The sequence below is a fragment of the Microchirus variegatus genome, assembly GCF_963457635.1.
Source record: "Microchirus variegatus genome assembly, chromosome: 5".
Classification (NCBI taxonomy): Eukaryota; Metazoa; Chordata; class Actinopteri; order Pleuronectiformes; family Soleidae; genus Microchirus; species Microchirus variegatus.
Window position 1 is genome coordinate 34,625,306 of NC_139806.1, and position 27,616 is coordinate 34,652,921.

General features: G+C 42.3%; 1 protein-coding gene across 2 annotated transcripts; it reads right to left on the reverse strand.

Moving 5' to 3' along the window:
• Positions 1-1,608: 1,608 nt before the first annotated feature.
• On the reverse strand, positions 1,609-26,463 carry dcbld2 (discoidin, CUB and LCCL domain containing 2; the record flags this gene model as incomplete). Of its 2 annotated transcripts, XM_083890507.1 has the most annotated exons (15): positions 1,609-4,048; positions 5,761-5,895; positions 5,995-6,044; positions 6,133-6,226; positions 7,555-7,710; positions 7,801-7,948; positions 8,378-8,502; positions 9,066-9,275; positions 9,434-9,474; positions 10,537-10,670; positions 16,342-16,414; positions 16,515-16,566; positions 19,446-19,577; positions 21,589-21,813; positions 26,355-26,463. In XM_083890507.1, the coding sequence occupies 15 exons, from the start codon at positions 26,461-26,463 to the stop codon at positions 3,630-3,632; spliced, it is 2,103 nt and encodes a 700-aa protein (XP_083746633.1). In that variant the 3' UTR covers positions 1,609-3,629. The 2 variants fall into 2 exon arrangements, with proteins under 2 accessions (XP_083746633.1, XP_083746632.1); XM_083890506.1 differs by having other exon boundaries at positions 5,761-6,044.
• Positions 26,464-27,616: the final 1,153 nt, after the last annotated feature.

Sequence of the window (27,616 nt, forward strand, 5' to 3'; positions counted from 1 at the left end):
TTTATGAGGCCAAACTCTAATCACTGTAGCCTGATGGATGACCAAATCAAATTAAACCCTTATGAATAAATAGGATATCTTGTAGGCTGTAACTACGTGATCCAAATATTGTATTGTTTTATATAATTTTTATATAAAGTTTCATTACATTTTGGGCCTAAAATCCACGCTCAATCCACCCTTCTGATGGGATCAGTTCAATCCAGATTTTTTGGATCAAAGTGATCCCAATCCTACTACAAAGTTCTGAAAAACCCAAACTAAGGGTTTGATCCGGATCAAAACCAAGATTGGATTACCTGATCTAATCCGATTACATAATCCGTTTTTTCTTTTGAAAAACCTTTTTCAAGATTTGATCCAACCCGTTACCCCAAAATCCGAGCCGATTACTTTTGAAAAACCCATTTTCAAGATTTGATCCAACCCGTTACCCCAAAATCTGAGCCGATTACTTTTGAAAAACCCATTTTCAAGATTTGATCTAACCCGTTACCCCAAAATCCGAGCCGATTACTTTTGAAAAACCCCTTTTTCAAGATTTGATCCAACCCGTTACCCCAAAATCCGAGCCGATTACTTTTGAAAAACCCATTTTCAAGATTTGATCCAACCCGTTACCCAGAAATCCGAGCCGATTACTTTTGAAAAACCCCTTTTTCAAGATTTGATCCAACCCATTACCCCAAAATCTTAGCCGATTACTTTTGAAAAACCCATTTTCAAGATTTGATCCAACCCGTTACCCCAAAATCCGAGCCGATTACTTTTGAAAAACCCATTTTCAAGATTTGATCTAACCCGTTAGACCCAAAATCCGAGCCGATTACTTTTGAAAAACCCCTTTTTCAAGATTTGATCCAACCCATTACCCCAAAATCTTAGCCGATTACTTTTGAAAAACCCCTTTTTCAAGATTTGATCCAACCCGTTACCCCAAAATCTTAGCCGATTACTTTTGAAAAACCCATTTTCAAGATTTGATCCAACCCATTCCCCCAAAATCTTAGCCGATTACTTTTGAAAAACCCATTTTCAAGATTTGATCCAACCCGTTACCCCAAAATCCGAGCCGATTACTTTTGAAAAACCCATTTTCAAGATTTGATCTAACCCGTTAGACCCAAAATCCGAGCCGATTACTTTTGAAAAACCCATTTTCAAGATTTGATCCAACCCGTTACCCAGAAATCCGAGCCGATTACTTTTGAAAAACCCCTTTTTCAAGATTTGATCCAACCCTTTACTCCATAATCCAAGCCGATTACTTTTGACAAACCCCTTTTTCAAGATTTGATCCAACCCGTTACCCCAAAATCTTAGCCGATTACTTTTGAAAAAACCCATTTTCTAGATTTGATCCAACCCGTTACCCCGAAATCCGAGTCGATTACTTTTGAAAAACCGGGCCCGGGTGTTGCAGACGAACATGATTTATATTGCAATTTGAGTCGTAAAAAACATTTGTAAAGCTTGAAGTGAACATGTAACGACAACACACACACACAGAGAGACGTGAAGCGTATTACTTACCGTTTTGTTGACGACAAATGAAAACTGTTTATCTTAATAACTCTTTATTTATTTATATACAATCAGTGAGAGCCACATCAAACACAACCCCGCCGTGACCACCAGGGAGCACCAAAACTCTGCATCGACCGGTGGTGTCACAGCTGTGTGAACGGTGCCTTCTTCCCTCAGTGGGAGAGTTTTGGCCGTTCAGTAAAGTTATAAAAGCAGCTTGTTCCTTTTTTTTTTTTTTGTTCCGTTTTCTAAATCTACGCCCCGATGCCACGTTGTGTTTGGTCAGGTCAGTACCACAGGTGGACAAGGAGAGGCGCTATAGACAACAGTTGAATACATCCTGCTACAACTACGAGCCATTATCATCATCATCATCATCATCATCATCATCATCACAACAATCACACCAGACGGTAATACCAAAACACACGGGGCTGTAATATGTAACAACAGCTAAACCACACGCACAGACGTCGATGCACATAATTACGAGGAAGGAAAAAAACAAAGTCACACCCAATTTCGACATTAAACGATCACCACGATGCACACACACACAGGAAACTATGAATTATCAGCTGTAATGGATTCACTGGTCTAATACTAGACTTCTCTCTGTGTACCGTTTTTGTTCCAACGTCCACTACATAGGTCTTTAAAAAAAAAAAAAAAAAAAAAATCCTGTTAAGACCTGCTTTATTTGGCTAAACGTGATGTTTGGCAGGTTTGCATTGTGAATCAATATTGCATAAACGCAGAAAAGGCAACATTTAGTCTCCAATATCGCATTGAGTATTTCCTCTTTGGGGCGTTCACTTAAAGCCACATTATACTTTTCCGACTGCGTAATGCGTTATCCGACTGCGTCACCACGGAGACGCCACGAGCCTTTGTACTTCTGCGTCGCGGTGACGGACACACGCTGCAATTTCCCGCCCGCTCAGTAGGGGTCGCTGCGCAAGGTTGTTGTGCTTCTGGCTACAGTGAGCAATAGCGTCCGAGAGAGAAAGACGGTGGCCGTTTCTCACTTTTCTGTGTCCACGAATGCAGTTTTAAGATAATTTGAGGCGAGAAATTGGCCATTTAGAGTCTAAACATGTGCTGTGTGTGTTAAGATATGACGTATTTATAGTTTGGCAGCGACGTTATCGGCGGGGATCAGCTCCGCCTCTGTGGACGCTCGGTGCTCACTGTGAGCCGGCACAGAGCAGCTTCGCTCGGCCTGTCCTGAGGACCAATCGCAGCTCTTGCCGTCTCCGTTGTCCCTTGACGGAGTGACGGACACTTAAAAAATATTTCGTGCCGTCGGAGACGACGCAGAGTCTCTGCGTTACCTACGCAGAGCACTTTACGCAGAAGTATAAATTGGGCTTTGATCAATTCTCCCAATCGGCCTCTGCAAGTTATCGACGAGGTTTGCAAAGAAGCCGACAGTGAGGTTTCAATTTGAAGTCGGTGGGGTTTTAATTAATAAGAGGCTCTCCTCATCAGCAGGATGTGAAGTAAAAAAAAAATAAATATTAGTAAATCACTTTAGAGTTTTAACAGGTTTGCATTAATGGATTTAACGTAACACATCATTTCAAGTTGTGCTTTTAAACAAAAGTTAAGACAAAAACGTACCATGAAACTTTAAACGTGGGCTACTCAAATGCAACATGCAGTTAATCCGAAAGCGTTGGATTTTTTATGTAACAGAATAAAAAAAAAGTGAATTTTGGACATCACAGTTTCATAGAAAGAACTACTAAGAATCACAGAACAGGGACGAGACGGAGTCTTAATCGAACAGTAGTCAGCTTTCTCCTCTTCGCCTCCCCGACTCACGCGCCTGGGCACAAAACACATTCATCTTTGAGGTTTCAGTGATAGGACTGTAATGGCACTACACAAGCAGAGATCGTGGCCATGCAGAGACAACGGGCAAATACAGACATCTCCAGACGAAATCTAAACGTAAGGTAGCGTTCATTCAAGACTCGAGCCACAGGTTCACGCCTCCTCATCCCTTTAACAACCCTCCTCCTCCTCCTGTGTCCTTCAGGGTTGTGTTGAGCAGTGAAGGGCAGATCAAGAGCCATGTGTGTCCCCCCCGGGGCTCTTCAGCCTTGTCCTGATGGCTTCTGAGTGCAACTCTGAGGAACCTGGTAGGTCAGATCCTCGGGGGGCGTGGCCTGACCGGCGGCGTTCTTCGGCGTGTCGTACGCCGACCTCCCCGACTGGCCGCTGTCCGTCTGTGCGAGCAGGGAGGCGGGCCCGGCGCCCATGAAACCGCACGCAGCCGAGGGCTGGCTCAGAGTGGAGCCCCCCGAAGGATGACAGCCCATGTCGACCACGATGGGCGTGGCGTATTCCGATCCCGAGGCGGGCAGGGGCTCCGCGTACGCGTGGTAGACGTCCGGTGAAATGGGGGCGTCGTACAGATCCGGATCCGAGTATCCAGGGTCGGGACCCTCGTCCGGTTTGAACGTTGAACGAGCGCCCAATGTTGCGACGCCGCTCACCAGCGGTTGGGCGTATTCTGAGAAGACGGCACGATGTATTAGATTAATGTGTTTCCTCAACCACACGTCAACAATATACAAATAAGAAATAGCATGTTAACAAGTTGCATAGTGTTGCTTTAAGGCCCATTTATGCTCTGTGAAACAGACGGAGCCCTTCGTCCTTTCATTATAGAGTCAATCAGACAGGAAAACAATGAAGAGGATTTAAAAATGGCGGAATGTTTCAAATGGAAGTATTGAAAATGACACTCGTCATTAATCTCCCTCATCAGCAGCACCATTAAAGGTCCCCTATTGTGCAAAGAATCAACTTTTTAATCATTTAGTACTGATATTTTGGACTCAGTGGGCCATACCAGTCCCCAAAATGTGAAAAAAACAAGACTCAGTCATGTTTTAGTGGTTCCACTTTGTGTAAGTATAGGCGATAAAACGCGATGTTTTAACCTCTCTCGCAATGACGACATGAATGTTGGCACCCCGCCAGGCAGCTTCACAAGCCCATTGTTGTTGATCGTGTGTGTAAATTCCTATGCTGGAGGGACACCTTGAACGCACCAGTTACGTGCCCGCGGTTAGCGAGTGGCGTGTGTGGATCGGTGATATGAGGAGCACGCGTTTGAAAGCACTGCAGAAAGATGTAGATGTTGTCCTACATTTCTTCTCAACCAAAGGCTGCCTTTCTGTCGTGTTTCCACGTTCTCTCCTCGTGTTGTTGATCCACACACGTCACTTTCTGCCGCAGTAACACTGGTGCGCTCAGGGTCTTTTTCTAGCATGGGAATTTACATATACGCCGCGGCAGATTAATCGTTTTTCTTCTTTTTTTTATGTTTTTATGATCGCGAGAAGCCAAAATCGTGGTCACTCTATGCATTACGGTGAAACTCGGTAACAACTGGTAAACGGACATTACTATGGGGTATATGGAGCAGGGGTTGTGACGACGGTGCATGACAATAGGTGATAAGTGGCGACAGTATGGCTGTGGATAGTAAGTTAGACACTCCCCTGGAAGCAGTGGATGTGTGTTTCACATGTAAATGATCAGGCACAAAACCGAGCGTTTTGAAAAAGGCTGTTTTGGCAGAGTTATTGAACTGCTATTGTGCTTCATCCTTATGATATTTTGACTAAAGCATGACACAGACATGTTCATTAGGGCACCAGGACCTAGTTTAACTTGGGTTAATAGGGTTTAATATGGGACCTTTAATATTGTACTGCTCTCAGTAAGACCACGTAACAGGTTCCTCATCCCACATGCAATAAATGTAATATACTTTACATAAGTGCAATAAACATACACAATATATCATGTTCAACCCCTGTTTATACTGTATATATTCTGGTAACTGTATAATAATAATAATATATTCTATTTCAACTTTTTAAAGTCATATTTTTAATATCCTATTTATCCAATATACTCCACTGCAGCACTAAAAAGACCATCTTATCTTATTCTACATTGATGGGACGACTTACATTCCGTGGTCTTAAATTCCAGAGCCAGGAAAATCAACCACAATAAAATAACCTCTTCAATCGTCGCCATGTTTGTTTATGCCTTGCAACTTGGCACCGCCCTCTAGAGGAAGTATTACGCAACATCCATATCGACGCATAGTAGTGACAGAGATGAAGTTTGGGACGGATGGAAGGAAATGTACAGAAGAAAATGTACAGTATAAATGACACCATATTATGCATCGGTGGCGTTTACCTGCAGGTTCAGCGTGAAGTCTTGGTACGGCCCCTCTCCCCGAGAGCCGGCCCACGTCGCTGCTGCTGTACCGGACCGAGTCGTCCGTCTCCACCATCTTGGACGGCAGCAACTGCTTCATGCTCTTCCACCAGTCTGGCGACACAGTGTCACACAGTGTTGCACTCGTGAAACACACAGAAGTAAAGAGAACCACAATTCTAGGTGATGACACACAGTAAAAGGTTTGCATACCTGTGCGATCCCAGTGAGGAAGATCATACGCTCCTTCTGAGCTCTTTTTCCTGTAAAGCAAGGAAAAAAAAAAAAATGGGAGGCAAAATCTGAAGTTTATAGAAGCGGCTAAAAAACAAACCTGATAATAATAAATACCTGTTTCTCCAGTGCCACGCACAAACCACAGTCAGGATGAGAGCCGTGAGCGCCATGACCAACACAGGAACCAGAACTGCTGCCAGAGCCACGTCTAAGAGTGAAGAAATTACAAATCAACACAACAGGTGACACTATTTTCTTCACTGGGGATCAAACGAGCGTGTTTTAAAGGTGACATAGAGTGGTCCTGTTGCACATAAATGTTAGTTATGGAGGTCTACTTACATATATTAAAGCGGAACTAGACCGGAAGTTCCTATTAACGCCGTTTTGTTGGTGTGTATCTGCGTCATTACCTTGTTTATGAAGCCCTGACGGTTCTAAACAAACAGTTCAGCCACTGCTGAGAACGTTGTGTTTTATTGTAATCTCGGGGCTCAACGAGATCACTGAAAATCCCGTAATAGTTACGTAAGCAGCGGTTCTCCTGAACAACCGATCGTCCTGCTCCGGGCACTAGTCCGGGCACATCCGGTTGCGTACATTGAACCGCAGAAGAAGAATAACGTCCGTTGTGGAGGTGTTTCACGAGCAACAGTGTCTTCTGACTCTGGGTCTGACTCCGGTTTAAAGTCATAAAAGGGACTGAGGCGGGGAGTCGTGAAGAAGCTATTTTTAAACACTGTTAAGACAATGTTTTGATAATGAGGCTCGTTTACAGCAACTAGGAGGTTTTTGACCTTAAAAACAAGTTAATATATGTAAGTAGACCTCCATAACTAACATTTATGTGCAACAGGACCACTCTATGTGAGCTTTAACTTGTTTTTATGGTCAAAAACCTCCTAGTTGCTGTAAACGAGCCGATAGAAATCCTCTTTTCTGACGGTGTTTTTCTGCTGCGAGATTTCAGAGTGAACTTTCACCCCCAGAAGACAGAGTCTTGTGATTGGCCAGTACTATCCAGCACATCCGTTCTCAGAAGCGCAGCGCCCCCCTCTGGAACGGTGGATGCACTGCTCCTCATTATCAAAACATTGTTTTAACAGTGTTTAAAAATAGCTTCTTCACGACTCCCCGCCGCAGTCCCTTTATGACTTTAAAACCCTTTGACGACCTTTGACCCGGAGTCAGACCCAGAGTCAGAAGACACTGTTGCTCGTGAAACACCTCCACAACGGACATTATTCTTCTTCTGCGGTTCAATGTACGCAACCGGATGTGCCCGGACTAGTGCCCGGAGCAGGACGATCGGTTGTTCAGGAGAACCGCTGCTTACGTAACTATTACCGGATTTTCAGTGATCTCGTTGAGCCCCGAGATTACAATAAAACACAACGTTCTCAGCAGTGGCTGAACTGTTTGTTTAGAACCGTCAGGGCTTCATAAACAAGGTAATGACGCAGATACACACCAAAAAAAAACAGCGTTAATAGGAACTTCCGGTCTAGTTCTGCTTTAACTGCCTGTGTGACGCACCTTTGCTGGTGTGGGGGGGCATCGTGGTGTTCCTTATGTCTGGGGTGTGCGTGGTTTGGCCGTGGTTCGGTGGACGCTTTGTACCAGCAGGAGGCGGAGTGTGACGGGACGGGGGGAACATCCTCGGTCCCTGCCTCGGCCCGGTCGTTCGCCTCACTGCGCAAAAGACGAGAAAAAGGAACGACGTCTCAGCATCTTTGGAAGACGGCGGTCGTGTTATTGTTTTTGTTTATCCGCGTCGTTTACCTGCAGGGATTTGGCAGCCGAGCAGCTCCACCTTCAGCGCGATCCTCTGGTGCCACGAGGCGGGATTTATCCTCACAAACCGAGCCTCGACGGGAGGAATGAAGTTATTCCTCACTTCGTCCAGGTAGTTGACGTTGCCTTGGAAAATCTGCCATGAAATGAGACCAAACTTGAATTGAAGCAGCTATCGTTTCAGACTTTGAAACGCAATTTAAGCCCTAAGCTGATTATTGTTCACCTACTTTGCTGCCTGTGAAAACTGCAGCTTGTCGACAGCAGTTCCACTCTAACAACCACGGCCACTAAATCCATATCCATTCATTATTAATGCCCAAGTGCCTTGACTTGTCTACAACGGCACTTAACTCAAACCACTGACTGTTCTCATTTCCTGCCACAAACATGTCTCAGTCAATACCAGTCGCTACGGAAACGGTCCAAGAAAGTGTCTGCTGCTGCCGTCTAAAGTGACATTTTCGTCCATTTGTGCTAATTTAAAAGAAGGGGGAGGGGGAGCATGAAAGCAATTACGTTATTGTTGAGCGAGCATGGTTTATTGATCTTCTGATTGAGTTACCTTGTCTTGAGTAGAATTTGCTTCCCTGTAGATAAACCACTGCTGGGCATCGTCGCTGTACAGGACCCGGTATGCTGACACAAAGTACTGGTACTCTCTCAGGGTGGAGCCTGTGGTGGTGATGCCTGGTTGGACAGAGCAGAGACAAAGACATGATGTACCCTAACAACAGGTCAGGTTCACATTAAGATGCACGTGCAGTGTCTCGCTTTTCATTTTGACGCACACGTTAACTGATTAACTGAGGGCACGCATGTCATATTTGTTTGATATCAGTAGCATCTGTCGCAAAAAAACAAAATCCTGTATCCATTTCTAAGTAAAAGCACTCAAGCATTTCAGTGCCACGAGTACATTTATTTTTTTTTCCCCAGAAAAAAATGCTTTTAGTAATCGATTTTTATCGATTTTATCGATTCGTTGTTGCAGCCCTAATCCATAGATTTTACAGGTCTGGACCAAAATCTACAAAACCTGCTCATTCAACTTCTCGATGACACGTAATTGAAAGCATTATTCTTGACTTACTGATGAATTGAACCGAAAAGTTGGCGTTTTTTGAGGCATTTTAACCCCATTTGCTGTAGAAAGCTGCCCCCGTACAGGTGCCTGCTCTACTAACTCGACTCTCCAGCTCCCCTTTAATGTGCTGTTATATATATCTGATTGAATGCATCCATTCGTCTACCTGTGATCCTCTTCTCCCTCTTGAGATCGACCTGCAACCACTGCTGCTGGTCGCTCTGAGAAGGCGCCCACGGAAGCCCCGCCTTTTTTAGGCGTGCCCCCGACGGCAGCCACTCGCGCTGCTGACCAAAGTCCCACTCCCACACGGATGAAGCGGAGAGTTGAATGTCTGCAACGCTACCAGACTCTAATCCCAGTGTCCCATAGCAGCCTGTGAACACAAACAGAAACAAGAAACAAAGAGAGACAAAAAAAAAAAAAACTGTGTTATTAATAATGTAAAATGTTTGGGAAACATTGAGATTCCTTCTCATGGCCCAGATATAAAGCGATTAACCTAATAATGATGCTTTACAGAAAAAAACTCACCATTGGTCCTGAAGGTGAAGAGGCTGTTTGACAAAGTTCCTCTGAGGAAAGAAGAGTAGAATTATAGGCAATGTGACATTTTTCTTTTTTTTTTTTATTTTGGTCCAAAATTTGACAAAAACGTCATACTATACTACGTTGTTCAAAATGTTACAATTTTTTGGGAAAAAAAATGTTGGTCCCAAATTTGACACATTTTTTCAAAAAAAAAATTTGGTCCAAATTTTGACAAAAATGACATATGCCGTTCCAAATTTGACAATTTTTTTCCAAAAAAATTTCGGTCCAAAATTTGACAAAAACGTCATACTATACTACGTTGTCCAAAATGTGATTTTATTTTTTATTTTTTTTATTTTGTACCAAAAATTGACAAAAACGTCATACTATACTATGTTGTTCAAAATTGTACAATTTTTGGGGAAAAAAAATGTTGGTCCAAAATTTGACAATTTTTTTACTATTCTATGGCGTCCCAAATTTGACAATTTTTTTCAAAAAAATAATTTGGTCAAAATTTTTTCAAAAAAATAATTTGGTCAAAATTTTTTCGAAAAAATAATTTGGTCAAAATTTTTTAAAAAAAATAATTTCGTCAAAATTTTTAAAAAAAAATAATTTCGTCAAAATTTTGACAAAAATTACATATGCCGTTCCAAATTTGACAATTTTTTTCAAAAGAAATTTCGGTCCAAAATTTGACAAAAACGTCATACTATACTATGTCGTCCAAAATGTGACAATTATTTGGGGAAAAAATGTAAATGCCAAAATTTGACAAAAACGTCATACTATACTTTGTCACTATGTCATCCAAAATTTGATGACATAGTAAATACAGTTGTACAGTTTACACTTATTGGTCTGTATCCAGTAATGTCCAATAAACATTTAACAAGCTTAGTAGCTCCTGGATTAAAACTATCAACTGTAATTCATTGCGGGGCCGCCAGAAATGTTTCTGCGGGCCGCCATTGGCCCTCGGGCCGCACTTTGAGAACCAATGCATTATATGTATACACATGCACTCTATATACTCTGTATGATGAGTAAACCATGAGTAAATGAAGAGCAGAGAGCGGCAGGTTGTGGGAGGTTCTTACTCAGTGGAAGTGACATTGTTTGCCAGTGTGCGGTCATATCGAGGGATGCCTTTGCTGCTGACCACGCTGATCCTCCCTCCCACAGCGTTGGACACCACACCTGCATGAATGGCCGCCACACACAGTGGAGAGGACTGCGGAACAAAAACACACAAAGGCAGAGAAATATCACAGACATTTCGGATTGATTGATTGATTGATTGATTGAACTTTATTCGAAAGGGACCATGTGCAATTAAAAACATAAATGTCGCCATTTGATGCATTGCACCAGAGTTAGCCTTAGGCTAATTTACATCTGCAGTCCCGGATTAACTTTTTATCATCTGCTGCACATGGTGGAAATGTGTGAAGATGAGGCCAGATTATATCAGCAAGGCTTTGTCACAATCACGGTGTTGCTCATTGCCATCGTCTTCGTGTGATTGTGGAATGTATCACAGAATGATAGAAAGTCTGAGGGATTTCCAGCTAACACTAATATAAACACCACGTTTTTGCTCCCATTTTCCATGAATTGAAGTAACGGATGTAAGATTTCCTTGATGCAAACAAAAGGATTTTATCGCGACGAGTCCTGTTTACTTACGCCGTTTGCTTACATATAAGAAATGTATATCTTTACATCAAATAACGGGGAAATGGGAGCAATAACAAAAGTGTTGCATGTTTGTTTTTGTTGCTCTAACCAGGGTTCCCACATCTTGGTTGACACCTTGGACCAATTCCCTCAAATCCAAGGATCAAGGCGTCCACAGGTCAGAGCCGCAACTAACGATTATTATTTTTGTAAACGATGAATCTGTCGATCCCTCTCGAGTAATCATTTGGTCCATGAAATGTCAGAAAACGTTGATCGGTGTTTGTCAAACCTGGAAATGACGACGTTCTCGAACGTCTTGTTTTGTCCACAAACCAAAATGATTCAGTTTTAATGATTTATGTGTTTATGCGGAGCAAAGAAACGAAGAAAACACTCACATTTAAGAAGCTAAAACAACAAGAAATGTTGTTTTAATAATGAAAAAAAGCTTCAAAGTGATTATCAAAACTACTATTAATTGTTTCAGCTCTGCCACAGGTATTGATTTGCACCATGCTTTGCATCTGGATCTGCATCTGCAATCCCTTGGGATCTTGGGCAAGCCATTCTTGGTCAATTTCTTGGAATATGCATCATTGTTGGAATGGACGTTTGTTCTGCGTAGGCCTCGTGTACGTACATCGAGCCCTTTGTTGTTGATCGTGTGTGTAAATTCCTATGCTGGAGGGACACCTTGAACGCACCAGTTATGTGCCTGCGGTTAGCGAGTGGCGTGTGTGGATCGGTGATATGAGGAGCACGCGTTTGAAAGCACTGCAGAAAGACGTAGATGTTGTCCTACATTTCTTCTCAACCAAAGGCTGCCTCTCTGTCGTGTTTCCACGTTCTCTCCTCGTTGTTGTTGATCCACACACGTCACTTGCAGCCGCATTAACGCTGGTGCGTTCAGGGTCTTTTTCTAGCATGGGAATTTACATACACGCCGCGCGGCGCATTAATCGTTTTTTTTTTTTCGATTTTAATGTTTTTATGATCGCGAGAAGCCAAAATCGTGGTCACTCTATGCATTACGGTGAAACTCAGTAACAACGGGTAAACTGACATTACTATGGGGTATATGGAGCGGGTGTTGGGACGACGGTGCCAATATATATGTATGATAATATTATAATAATATGACAATAGGTGATAAGTGGCGACACTCCCCTGGAAGCAGTGGATGTGTGTTTACCTGGGTCTCATTCACATGTAAATGATCAGGCACAAAACCGAGCGTTCTGAAAAAGGCTGTTTTGGCAGAGTTATTGAACTGCTATTGTGCTTCATCCTTATGATATTTTGACTAAAGCATGACACAGACATGTTCATTAGGGCACCAGGACCTAGTTTAACTTGGGTTAATAATAGGGTATAATATGGGACCTTTAAGTAAATGAGTGGGAACAGATAACACAGTCAGCTCTTAACCTTCAGACAGAGGGAAAGATAAATGCAGATGAGTCAGCATGAAGTCACTTCTCTGTAGCGAGATCACTCGAGTGGCATCGGTAATGATTCACCGCTGCTGCATTCCTGTCCAAACCCGCTGCCACATCACTTGCGAAGAGGACAAAACCTGAGTCCTCTCTGGCCACGAGCTCCTTCCCACGAACAGCTGCTGCTGCAGCAGCGAGGTGGAATTTTATTACTGGAAAAGGCCCACACTGGAATCCAGAGAGATTGTGGGAAAACTCCAGTGACCCAGAGACTGACGTGCACATGTACACATACAGTGCACGCACACACACACACACACACACGTGCACAGCAGTCAGAAAGCTGCCACAAGCAATCAACACTTGCTGTGTGACTCCTAAACTTCCCCCAAAAACACACACCACATCCTAAAGCTAGTCATACAAAAACCACTAACACAAAGTCAGAGCCCTGCTCCGAAAACCACCGCACCCTGCCCCTCACTGAGGAAACACACACTAACACACACTTTTCTATTCCTACAGATGATAAGTGTGTGTGTGTGGGGGGGGGGGGGGTCAGCATATGGATCACTGTAAAAGATACTGAGGGAGAATTAAGAAAGAGGAAGTAAGTGGCACAGTCTGGTCCCTGTTTGATACACACTCAACTTAAAGCTGCAGTGCATAACCTTTTATTTTATTATTCTGCCTGTTTGTTTTTCGTGAACAGAAATGATGCAACACTATATATATTCTGCGTCCTTAAAGTGGAACTAGACCGGAAGTTCCTATTAACGCTGTTTTTTTGGTGTGTATCTGCGTCATTACCTTGTTTATGAAGCCCTGACGGTTCTAAACAAACAGTTCAGCCACTGCTGAGAACGTTGTGTTTTATTGTAATCTCGGGGCTCAACGAGATCACTGAAAATCCCGTAATAGTTACGTAAGCAGCGTTTCTCCTGAACAACCGATCGTCCTGCTCCGGGCACTAGTCCGAGCACATCCGGTTGCGTACATTGAACCGCAGAAGAAGAATAACGTCCGTTGTGGAGGTGTTTCACGAGCGACAGTGTCTTCTGACTCTGGGTCTGACTCCGGTTTAAAGTCATCAAAGGGACTGCGGCGGGGAGTCGTGAAGAAGCTATTTTTAAACACTGTTAAAACAATGTTTTGATAATGAGGAGCAGTGCATCCACCGTTCCAGAAGGGGGCGCTGCGCTTCTGAGAACGGATGTGCTGGATAGTACTGGCCAATCACAAGACTCTGTCTTCTGGGGGTGAAAGTTCACTCTGAAATCTCGCAGCAGAAAAACAGCGTCAGAAAAGAGGATTTCTATCGGCTCGTTTACAGCAACTAGGAGGTTTTTGACCATAAAACAAGTTAATATATGTAAGTAGACCTCCATAACTAACATTTATGTGCAACAGGACCACTCTATGTGAGCTTTGATCTAAAAACAAGCTCTGTCTGACCTGACTGAGGGAGCGTTTGTGTGTATACACCAACACAGGTTGTTTTAAGCAGTAGGATTTTGCAATTATTTTTGTTTTCAGTCATACTCCCGTTTGTAGTCGTCTCCTTTTACTAGCGCAATGTTGCCATCGCCTCCGTTTGTCTTTTATCCCTTTCCCGTGTGCGGCGTGGGAATGTGGCAGAGCAACATGAGATCCAAACACTGCTTTACTGAGAGAGAGAGAGAGAATCACGTGAAGCCGATCAACACTGTGCGAACTCGTTTGACAGCGGTTCGAACGTAACAGATGTTCGATTGTCTTTTAAAGTTACGCAAGTATAAATATGCTCTGCAATGCTTTCGCAGAAGCAGTTAAATCGCAGCCTATACTGTCACACACACACACAAGTGTGAATGCAAACATGGAGAAAATAATCAGGCGTGCGCTCACAAAGGTTTTGTCTTAACTTCTCGATCCCTCTCACTCCCTCGCACACACAAACACACACTGCTCTGCACCCTCTTACAGCTGTGCTGAATTAGAGGGTTTATTATTTTCATCCAAACTATTATCTCACCTCCCTTTCACCCGCTGACCCTGCCCCTCCTCTGTTCCTGTGGGGGCGCCTCGCTCCCTGAAGCACACCCCCCCCCCCCCCCGACACTCCTCACTGTCCTCCCATCAGCCAGCAACGATCCTCCCTCCCTCCCTCCCTCCCTCCCCCCCTCCCTCCCTCCGACAAAGAAAAAAAAAAACCTCAAGCTCCGAACATGAGGTCATCAGCCAGAGACTCTGCACCCATGACCTCACGCGCAGCGAGGGTGCTGTGAGGTCATCAGCTCAGGACTCGCATTCCACAGAGCGGGGGGTGGGGGGGGTGGGGGGGCGGCCCGTTTACACAAGGAATGAAAGGAGGCCTAATTGAATCAAACTGAAAAAATGTTTAGACACAAAAGGCCCAAATAATGAAGCTGAGTAATGGGTAAACAATCAGTGGACATGAGTTTTCTGTGTGTGGAGGGGGTGGGGGTGACCACGCAGCAGGGAACAATGCTGTGTTTCCATTATGGTACAGTCTGGTTTGGTACGGTATAGTATGGATTGGAACAGAAAAGTCAGGCTTGCATTTCAACTGAGAACAGTTCCTTTAAACCGGACCTAGACCGGAAGTTCCTAATAACGCTGTTTTTTGGTGTGTATCTGCGTCATTACCTTGTTTATGAAGCCCTGACGGTTCTAAACAAACAGTTCAGCCACTGCTGAGAACGTTGTGTTTTATTGTAATCTCGGGGCTCAACGAGATCTCTGAAAAAACCCGTAATAGTTACGTAAACAGTGGTTCTCCTGAACAGCAGATCGTCCTGCTCCGGGCACTAGTCCGGGCACATCCGGTTGCGTACATTGAACCGCAGAAGAAGAATAACGTCCGTTGTGGAGGTGTTTCACGAGCGACAGTGTCTTCTGACTCTGGGTCTGACTCCGGTTTAAAGTCATCAAAGGGACTGCGGCGGGGAGTCGTGAAGAAGCTATTTTTAAACACTGTTAAAAGAATGTTTTGATAATGAGGAGCAGTGCATCCACCGTTCCAGAGGGGGGCGCTGCGCTTCTGTCACAAGACAGTCGGTCTTCTGGGTGTGAGAGTTGAGTCTGAAATATCGCGGCTGGGGCACAGCGTCAGAAAAGAGGATTTCTATCGGCTCGTTTACAGCAACTAGGCGGTTTTTGACCATAAAAACAAGTTAATATATGTAAGTAGACCTCTATAACTAACATTTATGTGCAACAGGACCACTCTGTGTGATCTTTAACTTGGTGTGGGCCGTGTTTGATGGCCGTGCCAGCGAGATACATAGCGTGACGTCATACCGGTGCGACGATAAACAAACAACCACATCAAGCATGATGGCATAGCAGAGAACCACACAACGGAGGACACCCAGCAGCTCTTTGTTTTCCTGCTCGGTTTGTGGCACTGCAGCAGATGCAACTGTTGACAAACGTCCTTGCCTCCCAACATTGACCAAAGTTTATGTCTGGAAGGTTTAAGTAAACATGCAAGTAAATCGACGACAAGTTTACTACGACTGAGTTTATAGTGCAGTTGTGAATAATTTTGAATTCCAGATGCACTCAAGTACTTTGTTTGTATATATATATATATATATATATACATATATATTATGATTTATATCTGATATACCTTTTTTGATTCGCTAATATGCTACCAACTCAAAACCATTCACCCAGAAATCAGTTGCACCACCACAGGAAATGTGATGCAGAAGACGGGGGAGAACCCGCACAAAAGAGAGAACACCTGCAGTGCTCATACAGTATATCTGTACTCACCTCTCTGTATCCATTTGGTATAGTCCCAGAAATCTCCTCAGTGGATGTCAGGCAGCCTGCTGGGCAGTATTTACTATGAAGACAGATCACACACACACACACACACACACACACAATGAGTATCTGACAACATGAGCGCTGCACAAATAGCCACACTAACTAACGCCCTTTACCTGAACTCTGGCTGTGGGAAATCAGTTCCTTTGTCCAGACAGGTGATTAGATCTGAAAAAGGCAAACAAACAACAAGGTCAGACCTCGACAGGTCAACCTGTCAGAACATGGTTTAACCCGTCATCACGCGTCACTCGTGCTTTCTTTTTTCCCCGTTTCCCTCTCTTGGTTCTGATTATAACTTGTGAAAAAACAGTGGAAAACTGCACAGTGCTGGTCTTCAAAAATATTCACAACATTACGAAAAAAATCCAAATAAAGGAAAGAGTTGATATTGAAACCTCGATCTGAGAGGCTAGAAACTGGGTTGGGTTTTGTTTGGGAAATAATTCACTAATAATAAAAATCCTCTTATTGACTAAACAGGAAAAAGAGTTCAGCTTGAACCGTTTACTAGAGACGGTGCGGATGTAAAATGAATATCAACACTGTCAATGTAAGCAACACTGCACCTTTTTCACCTGAGAGGAAAAGCTTTTTAAGCGGAACTAGACCGGAAGTTCCTATTAACGCTGTTTTTTTTAGTGTATATCTGCGTCATTACCTTGTTTATGAAGCCCTGACGGTTCTAAACAAACAGTTCAGCCACTGCTGAGAACGCTGTGTTTTATTGCAATCTCGGGCTCAGCGAGATCTATCTTCCGGTTACGTAAACAGCATCAGTGAGGGGAGATTTCTATCGGCTCGTTTGCAGAAAATAGCGGGTTTTGGACCATAAAAACAAGTTAATGTATGTAAGTAGACCTCAGAAACTAACATATACGTGCAACAGGACCACTCTATGTGAGCTTTAAAGTTGGGGTCGCATGGATTCCACTCAATATCAGCAGGTTCTAGAGAACAATGTCCATCAAACCTGACTGAACTGGAGATGTTTTGTAAAGAAGAATGGTCCAAAATACCTTCTGCCAGAATCCAGACTCTATAGGAAGTGTTTAGAGGCTGTTATTTCTGCAAAAGGAGGATGCACAAAATTTTTCTTTTGCGGTGCCGTAACTTGTAATTTTGTTTAAATAATTATCGCAGACTTTCTGTAAATCATATAAACTTTATTTCACTTCTCAAATGTCACTGTGTTTTTACTCCAAAACTAAAATGTCTTATCTAAACGACCGATGATTTATAAAGGAAAATCCTGAACATCTACAGGGGTGCCCAAACTTTTGCATATACCACTGTATAATAACCAGAATAACTGGGCACCTTGAGGAACAGACACAGTAGTCACTTCTGAGACGACATGACGCCAGCACCATGAACCTATTTAACTTCACGCACACACCCTCGTCATGGAAAACACACAAAGAAATGCCTATGATGCAGCTTTAAAGCTAAAGGGCAATCGATCTGACTATCAACGAAGGAAATAGAGCTGCTGCGCGTTAACTTGGCATCGATGAATCGATGGTGAGACGTTGGAGACGGGCAAATAGACGATGCAAATAGGCGACCAAAGCTTTCAGATGTAATAAAAGCAGATGGCTCAAACTTGAAAACATCCTTTAAAGGTGAAGTAAGTAGTTTAAAATGATGTGTAGAGGAGAGGCTGAAATTTACAACAAAGAACTTGCTCCTCTGCTCACCCCCTCCCTTCCCTGAGCGCTACGGTATCCTCAGCCGGTCAAATGTTGTCCTAGTCGTCTTTCTCCGTGTCAGCAGATGAGGTTCGTGAGGCGAGGGAGAGGGCGGAGCTACCGCGGCCGTAGCAGACGAAGCAGAGAGAGAAGAGGCGGGACTTCCTGCTACAAGTAAAGAGACGCTCTCGCATTTGTCCTGAAGCCCAATTCATACTTCTGCGTAAAGTGCTCTGCGTCGACACAGAGCCTGTCGAAGAGTCTCCGACTGCACAAAATATTTTTTAAGTGTCCGTCAGTCCGTCAAGGGACAACGGAGACGGCAAGAGCTGCGATTGGTCCTCAGGACAGGCCGAGCTAAGCTGCTCTGTGCCGGCTCACAGTGAGCACCGAGCGTCCACAGATGCGGAGCTGATCCCCACCGATAACGCCGCTGCCAAACTATAAATACGTCATATCTTAACACACACAGCACATGTTTAGACTCTAAATGGCCAATTTCTCGCCTCAAATGATCTTAAAACTGCGTTCCGTCACACAGAAAAGTGAGAAACGGCCACTGTTTTAACAACAACAGTCTTTCTCTCTCTTTCTTTCTCGGACGTCATTGCTCACTGTAGCCTGAAGCACAACAACCTTGCGCAGCGACCCCTACTGATTGGGCGGGAAATTGCAGTGCGTGTCCGTCACCACGACGCAGAAGTATAAAGGCTCGAGGCGTCTCAGTGGTGACGCAGAAGGATAACGCATACGCAGTCGGAGAAGTATAATGTGGCCTTTACAGGCTCCGGTAGAAACACGGCGTCTCGCTGCTAACAGTGGCTATGCAACCGCGGCCCGCGACCATGTTATTTTACATGACTTTTTGAAACACTACGAAAATGAAACAAAAACTATTATACAGCGACTAGACAATGCAGGAGCACATAATATGTATAAAATAGTGGATTTTGGGTTATATAAACCCATAAATACTACACATTGTCCCTTTAAGACTGGGCGAACACAGAGAATGAAGAGGAGAAATTTCAAAAAATATTTCTGTGTAAATATCTCATGTTACAACCTGTGGCTTATGCACAAGTGCAACATATACAGTCAGATCCAAAAACATCGCCACAATTCTCTTCTTTTTGGCTCCATACACCACTACAATGGATTTGAAAAGAAACAAACACGACGTGCTTGAAATGTCCCAACATTTGTATATGTACAAATTTGATATAAAAAATCTTTTTTATAACATTACGGTAGTTTCTGAGATGACAGAACATCACTGTGGGTTCTTACGGGCCGTGATCAATAGCTGAATGACAGTTGACAGACGCACAAGTGAGTGACTAGGGAGTTTGTTACCTGTGTGTTCAGTGGTGGCGTAGGACAGGTAGAAGCCATGTCCAGTGTGATGGGTCCCACTCATGAACCGGACAGTGACCTGATTACCAGTGGACAGTTCTTCAACCTTCAGACCCAAACCGCAGTATTTCACTGGTAAAAACAGCAAAGGAGATGGAGGCTCTTGTTAAGTTACATAAGTCTATTTAACATGTGTTACAGTTACAACTTAGTACAAATATACCATACAGCAAAGCATTTAGCAGAGGATACAAATACAGAAATAATCCTTGTGTAGTGGTTGGTGTAATTAAGTGGGTTGTGCATCACGAGAGCCAAAAACAGTGTCTCTCATAGAATAACAACACAGCTGATAAATGATTCAAGGCGTCAATTTGGACAAAGTTAAACTTTTAACTTCAGTTCCACACTCACATAGAATGTAATTTAACACCCATTTCCACATTTTTAAAAAAAACACAGTGGAAGATTATGGGATTATTAATGATCACATCACATCACATTAACTTGTTGTATGTTGTGAAATATGTTTAAGCTTAAATAAACTACACATACAGGTAGTGATTCGTTTTTGTATTTTTAGTTGGATATTGGATGTGAACTGATTGTATTTCTATGTTAAAATGTTCTATTAAAGAGAAAAGATGCAAAAATATATATCTTTCAGTATGCTGAAAAGTGGTTTAAAAAAATTGAAATCGGAATCAGCTAAAATCGGTATCGGCAGGTCACACTTCTTGAAAAATCGGAATCGGCCCCAAAAATGGCAATCGGTGCATCCCTAGTAATTATGCATTAAAAAAATGCATTTTTATGAATATTTTAAATTGACTAAAGGTTACAATGTCGTGAGTTCATGACCATGATCAGTGTTTGATATAGGTCTAATATTGTTGATTGAAATGCCACAAATATACATACAACAGCACTGTCTACGGGAGGTAAAATAAATATTGATCACCTTCTTTTCTAAAGTTTAATTTAACAGTTCCTCTGGGAAAATAAACTGGGTGCGTTTTAAGGTGTTTCTCCAGAAAGCTAACGAGTTTGGTTTAAAGTCCAATTTCATGCAATCTTTTAAAGCTCACTTAAATGTGGAAATCCCTACATATTCTCAAAATGTGACAATTTTTTTTTTTTTTTTATTTTGTTCCAAAATTTGACAAAAACCTCATACTATACTATGTTGTTCAAAATTGTAAAAAATTTTGGGGAAAAAAATGTTGGTCCAAAATTTGACAAAAACGTTGTACAATACTATGGCGTCCCAAATTTGACAAATTTTTTCAAAAAAAAAAATTGGTCCAAATTTTGACAAAAATTACATATGCCGTTCCAAATTTGACAATTTTTTTCAAAAAAAAATTCGGTCAAAAATTTTACAAAAACGTCATACTATACTATGTTGTTCAAAATTGTGAAATTTTTGGGGAAAAAAAATGTTGGTCCAAAATTTGACAAAAACGTTGTACAATACTATGGCGTCCCAAATTTGAAAAAAAATTTCCCAAAAAAAATTGGTCCAAATTTTGACAAAAATGACATGCCGTTCCAAATTTGACAATTTTTTCAAAAAAAAATTCGGTCCAAAATTTGACAAAAACGTCATACTATACTATGTTGTTCAAAATTGTGAAATTTTTGGGGAAAAAAAATGTTGGTCCAAAATTTGACAAAAACGTTGTACAATACTATGGCGTCCCAAATTTGACAAATTTTTCCAAAAAAATAATTGGTCAAAATTTTGACAAAAATGACATATGCTGTTCCAAATTTGCCATTTTTTTCAAAAAAAAATTAGGTCCAAAATTTTACAAAAACGTCATACTATACTATGTTGTTCAAAATTGTGAAATTTTTGGGGAAAAAATGTAAATGCCAAAATTTGACAAAAATGTCATACTGTGTCACTATGTCATCCAAAATTTGATGACATAGTAAATACAGTGTTCATGCAATCGTTTAACGCTCACTTAAATGTGGAAATTCCAACATCTTCTCAAAGTGACAACGCAGTTACAGTTCAACCTTTTACTGGACTCTTTAACCAAGTTATTGCAGCAGAGGTACAGGCACAGAAGTTCTGGTGAAAGCTAATAAAGACAATAAAAGACCAGTTCAAATCCACAGTACAGTGTCTCACCAATCTCTCTCCTCTCGGGTCCGATACCGTTGAAGAGGCTGAGGTAGTTGACCTGGCAGTCCCCGTTCTCTATGTCCAGCTCCGCGAAGCGAAAGTGGATCCTGTTGCCGCGCGGCACGCTGATCTCCCACTCGCACACCGTGTTGTTGGGGTACGTCCTCGGGTAACCCAGAGAGGACAGAGTCCCACTGGTGGGGCCGAGCACACTGGGGCCACAACCATCACCTGCAGGACAACACAATCACACAGTTTTAGCGAAAAAAGATAAACTATATTTGAGCCGTTTTTAGACATTAAATAATACATATATGTATAAAGAGCAGCACCACAACAAGAATGTCCTGCTATTATAAGAAATTAGTTTGTGACCCGTTAATAAAAGGTATACATTTAAATTTGTTAGCATTAAAACGAGGGGATGCCAGTTCTGTTTTGACGCCTACTGAACACAAGATTAGTCAATGTCATCGATGATATTGATTGACTCATTGATTCATGTTGAAGCAATATTTTTTTAGTCGTCTTACTATATTTATCTTTTGTATAGAGAATATCTCTGTGTTTTGAATTGTTGCTCAGATAAACCCAGATACCTGCTGACATCAACTGGGACTGGGAAATTTAGGTTCAACATTACTTGTTAAATGATTTTATATAAAGCATTGGTTCTCAAAGTGCGGCCCGGGGGCCAATGGCGGCCCGCAGAAACATTTCTGGCGGCCCCGCAATGAATTACAGTTGATAGTTTTAATCCAGGAGCTACTAAGCTTGTTAAATGTTTATTGGACATTACTGGATACAGACCAATAAGTGTAAACAAAAATACTGGGTATTTACCTGGTTTCTATATGGTGAATTTTAGTGTATTATTGTGTTATAAGCTGGTAATAAGCAGGTAGCTACAGCCATCAATTACTAGCTATTTACCCAGTAAATATATGGTAACAGAAATGTGTTACTTGGTATTAACCTGTAATTAGAAGGTAAGAACAATGGCCAAAATACTGGGTAATTACCCATAAATTATAAAGCGTTATTATATTAATGCTTAAATTACATTATATTAACACTTATATTACTGAACTCTAAACTGTAGAACTGCAATCTGGTCATTTAAATGATTACAAATGTGATTTATTTCTGTTTTTTTTCCTTTGGCGGCCCTAAGTCCAATGCTGGGTTCCTAAATTGGCCCTCAGGTATCAAAACTTTGAGAACCCCTGATATAGACAAAGAGAGAAAAGATGAATTGCTTAGGTTAAAATGTTAAAACATCACGTGGAACAACTGCGGAATAGGCTTTGAAGTGTAGCGTGTCAGAGATACGTGACGTAGCTGTAGCTTGAATCGTGGGGTCGAAATCCTGTCTACGCGCTGAGGTGTCCTTGAGCAAGACACAGACTCACTTACATGTGGGCAGCAATGTTTCAAAACTAACCTGATTAAGACTTTATTCTGAAAAAGACACTGCCATGTGTATCACGCTTACGAGTCGACAAACCGAATAAGGTCGTTGTCAGAATAGACACAATGTGGAGTTTTCCAATCCGAGTCGCGTTGTCTAGGCATGTGTATATATATGGTCATAATCAGACTATGTAGCATGTAAACAGGAATACAACTGGGATATTATTTTACCAATTTGTAAATGTCACACATGGAACATCTTAATCAGAATAAGGTCAATAGTGGGGTTATTGGTATCCATAGGCCAATGTTGATGTGAATGCTATATAATATGCATACATTCAATCTACAGTGATAATCAGGTTCATCGTTGGGTTTGCTTTGGCTGTTCTGCACAGAATCATTGACTTATCGTGTACAAATCATAAAATTAAAGCAGCTTTTTGATTGTACTTGTTTGCAGCAGCTTAAAACAAAACAATCACCTCTGCCAATGTGCTTTTTATAGATTTTTGATGACATTTTCTGGGTATTTTGGTTATATTTTGATAGTTAGATGGACAAATATCCAGATTGTTTTAATTTATGCATTTCATATAAATTATTAACATCGCAAGATATGATGAGGAAGTACTGAGAATAAAAAGCGAGTGGTTTTGGCAGAGGTTTGCGCTCTCGGAGTGTTTTCTCCAGTTCAAATGTTAAGTCAACTTGCTGTTAAATACACCTTTTTTACAATTAAAGAAGTTTAATTTCTAGTGTCCTGCTGTCTGAGCTGAGTTGAGATACCCTGAGATAACACTCAACAGTCATGCTTCATGGTGATAAGTGGATGTTCTGTTGGCCTGCAGTTATGTAAGAGCCCCTCAGTGGACACTATCCAGATGAACAGGACAAAAACAAAAGTGCCTCCCTCACTCTGACTCACTTTATGTTCCTGAACAACTGCAGGGTGTTCAGCTGAAGTTCCTGCACTGACTCAGTTTAAAGGAGAAACTCACATCTATCACGTGAGGAAACAGCAGCTGTTGGAGAAATTTTAATTTATGACGCGTTTACAGTCAAACCCCCACTGACTGCGTCCCTCTACCCCAGGGGTTCTCAAAGTTTTGATACCTGAGGGCCAATTTAGGAACCCAGCTACAGTTCTACAGTTTAGCGTTAAGTAATATAAGCGTTAATATAATGTAATTTAATTTTAACGCTTTATAACTTACTGGGTAATTACCCAGTATTTTGGCCATTGTTCTTACCTTCTAATTACAGGTTAATACCAAGTAACACATTTCTGTTACCATATATTTACTGGGTAAATAGCTAGTAATTGGGGGCTGTAGCTACCTGCTTATTACCAGCTTATAACCCAATAATACACTAAAATTCACCATATAGAAACCAGGTAAATACCCAGTATTTTTGTTTACACTTATTGGTCTGTATCCAGTGATGTCCAATAAACATTTAACAAGCTTAGTAGCTCCTGGATTCAAACTATCAACTGTAATTCACTGCGGGGCCGCCAGAAATGTTTCTGCGGGCCGCCATTGGCCCCCGGGCCGAACCAATGCTCTACCCCAAACCCCTCACCACCTGGGGCTGCCTGTCGCTCCTTTAAAAACATATAAGTGTTAATTTTAGCAGTCTAATATCGTGAAAGTTCATCAAAAAATACGTAAGTCTGTCAGTTATGTATCATTGGATTCACCGTACACCACAAAAGTGAGATACCTGGAAGGACAACAAGGCCACAAGCTCCTAAATTGTGCTGTTGTCTCGCACTTTCTTCGGACTCCATTGACAAATCTAGCAATTTAAAGGGACACTGTGTAGTATTTATGGGTTTATATTACCCCAAAATCCACTTTTTTATACATATTATGTGCTCCTGCATTGTCTAGTCGCTGTATAATAGTTTTTGTTTCATTTTTGTAGTGTTTCAAAAAGTCATGTAAAATAACATGGTCGCGCGCCGCGGTTGCATAGCCACTGTTAGCAGAGAGACGCCATGTTTCTACCGGAGCCTGTAAGGACAAACGCGAGAGAACAAATCAAGCGTCGCTTTAAGCTCAATTTATACTTCTGTGTAAAGTTCTCTGTGTACGTTACGCAGAGACTCTGCACAAAATATTTTTTAAGTGTCCGTCACTCCGTCAAGGGACAACGGAGACGGCAAGAGCTGTGATTGGTCCTCAGGACAGGCTGAGCTAAGCTGCTCTGTGCCGGCTCACAGTGAGCACCGAGCGTCCACAGAGCCGGAGCTGATCCCCGCCGATAACGCCGCTGCCAAACTATAAATACGTCATATCTTAACACACACAGCACATGTTTAGACTCTAAATGGCCGATTTCTCGCCTCAAATTATCTTAAAACTGCGTTCCGTCACACAGAAAAGTGAGAAACGGCCACTGTTTCAACAACAACAGTCTTTCTCTCTCGACACCATTGCTCACTGTAGCCAGAAGCACAACAACCTTGCGCAGCGACCCCTACTGATCGGGCGGGAACTTGCAGTGCGTGTCCGTCACCACGACGCAGAAGTATAAAGACTTGAGGCGTCTCCGTGGTGACGCAGTCGGAAAACGCATTACGCAGTCGGAGAAGTATAGTGTGGCCTTTACTTGTAGCAGGAAGTCCCGCCTCCACTCTCTCCGCTTCATCTGCTACGGCCGCGGTAGCTCCGCCCTCTCCCTCGCCTCACGAACCTCATCTGCTGACACGGAGAAAGACGACGAGGACGACATTTGACCGGCTGAGGACACCGTAGTAGCGCTCAGGGAAGGGGAGGGGGTGAGCAGAGGAGCAGTTCTTTGTTGTAAATTTCAGCCTCCCCTCTAGATGGCACTATAAGCTACTTACTTCACCTTTAACAGTAACTTCCTTATATATATATATTAAAAAAATCAAATAAGAAACATAATTTGAATACAATATGTTTTATCACGTCACTTAAAGGCCTCATGTAAGCAACTGATCCACACACACATGAGCAGCAGCTGAACCTTCACAATCACATATCTTTCTTTCTTTCGGGGGAACCGGTTCGCCTGGTTTACCCACAAAGAAGCACCGTGACGGGCGGCGGCGACGAGCCATGCAAAAAAAAAACCCAAGCGGAACTCCACGTATACACACACGCGGCCGCGTAAAGGCACGGGTTTTTTTTTAAGGGTTAGGGTTTGGCAACAAGACGATAACATCACACCGTGAACTTTTGTCTCCGACCTCCACCTAAACACCGTCCGTGTTGTTTCACGCTTTAACTAAAGCAGCATGGCCGCGCATGTGTGTGTCTGTGTGTGTGTGTGTGTGTGTGTCCCCGTGATTGTGCCCGACTCCCACCGTGCGGGGGGAAACCAACCTTTCTGCGCTCGACAGTTTTCCGCGGTGAGAATGGCGAGAATCGACAGGACGAGAACCAGAACCTCGGCCCCTGTCGGTCCCCTGTCCACCATTACCGCTCTGCCCATAGCAGCCTGCAGTCTGAATGCATACTGCTCGCTTCTGGACCCCCCCCCCGCCCCCCAACCCCAACCCCGGGCTTCAACCTGTACCGTGGAAAAAAATAACAGCGGACCCAAAAAAAAAAAAATCCACCTATCTTCCCGAAAACGACGAGAGGGAAAAGAGAGAGTTCCTCTTCAGGATAATGTCCTTTAAAGTCCCTTGTTTTACAGTCCAGTGGTTAGCGACACACACACACACACACACACACTCTCTCTCTATGGAGGCACCTACTTCTACTCCACACAAACATACACATTACACACACTTAAACACACACACACACACACACATCCAATCTGTGTGGAGCTACTTCCTCCACTCAGGCTCCTCCTCCTCCTCCTCCTCCCCATCTGGATCCTGGGTAGTAGACCCGAGTCCTCCACCAAGTGGTCTGACACTACATTTACCCTCATGAACCCCAATAACTAAAGACTCAGATAAACACACAAGAAATCTATGACATTATTAAACAGCAATTTAACTTGATTACTTTTAGGCAACTCTTGTAAAATATCATAATCTGAACAATCCATGACACACATTGGAATACATTTGCATCTGAATAATTCAAATCGGGTTATTACTTATTTATTATTATTATTATTATTATTATTATATTATTGTTATTATTATTATGCAGATAAGTGATCTGTTTTAATGGATTATTCAAACTATTGTCTTGATCTGGTCAAATTTGTAGTATTGCTGTCTGGTATCTGGTTATATCTGGGTCGAGTGCATAAAAATTAGCCACATGTTAAAGGGACACTGTGTAGTATTGAAAAAAAAAAATGTTGGTCCAAAATTTGACAAAAACGTTGTACAATACTATGGCGTCCCAAATTTGACACATTTTTTCAAAAAAAAAATGTGTCATATGCCGTATGTCGTTCCAAAATGACATATGCCGTTCCAAATTTGACAATTTTTTTCAAAAAAAAATGTCTGTCCAAAATTTTACAAAAAACGTCATACTATACTATGTCGTCCAAAATGTGACAATTTTTTTTTTTTTTAATTTTGTTCCAAAATTTGACAAAAACGTCATACTATACTATGTTGTTCAAAATTGTGAAATTTTTGGGGAAAAAAATGTTGGTCCAAAATTTGACAAAA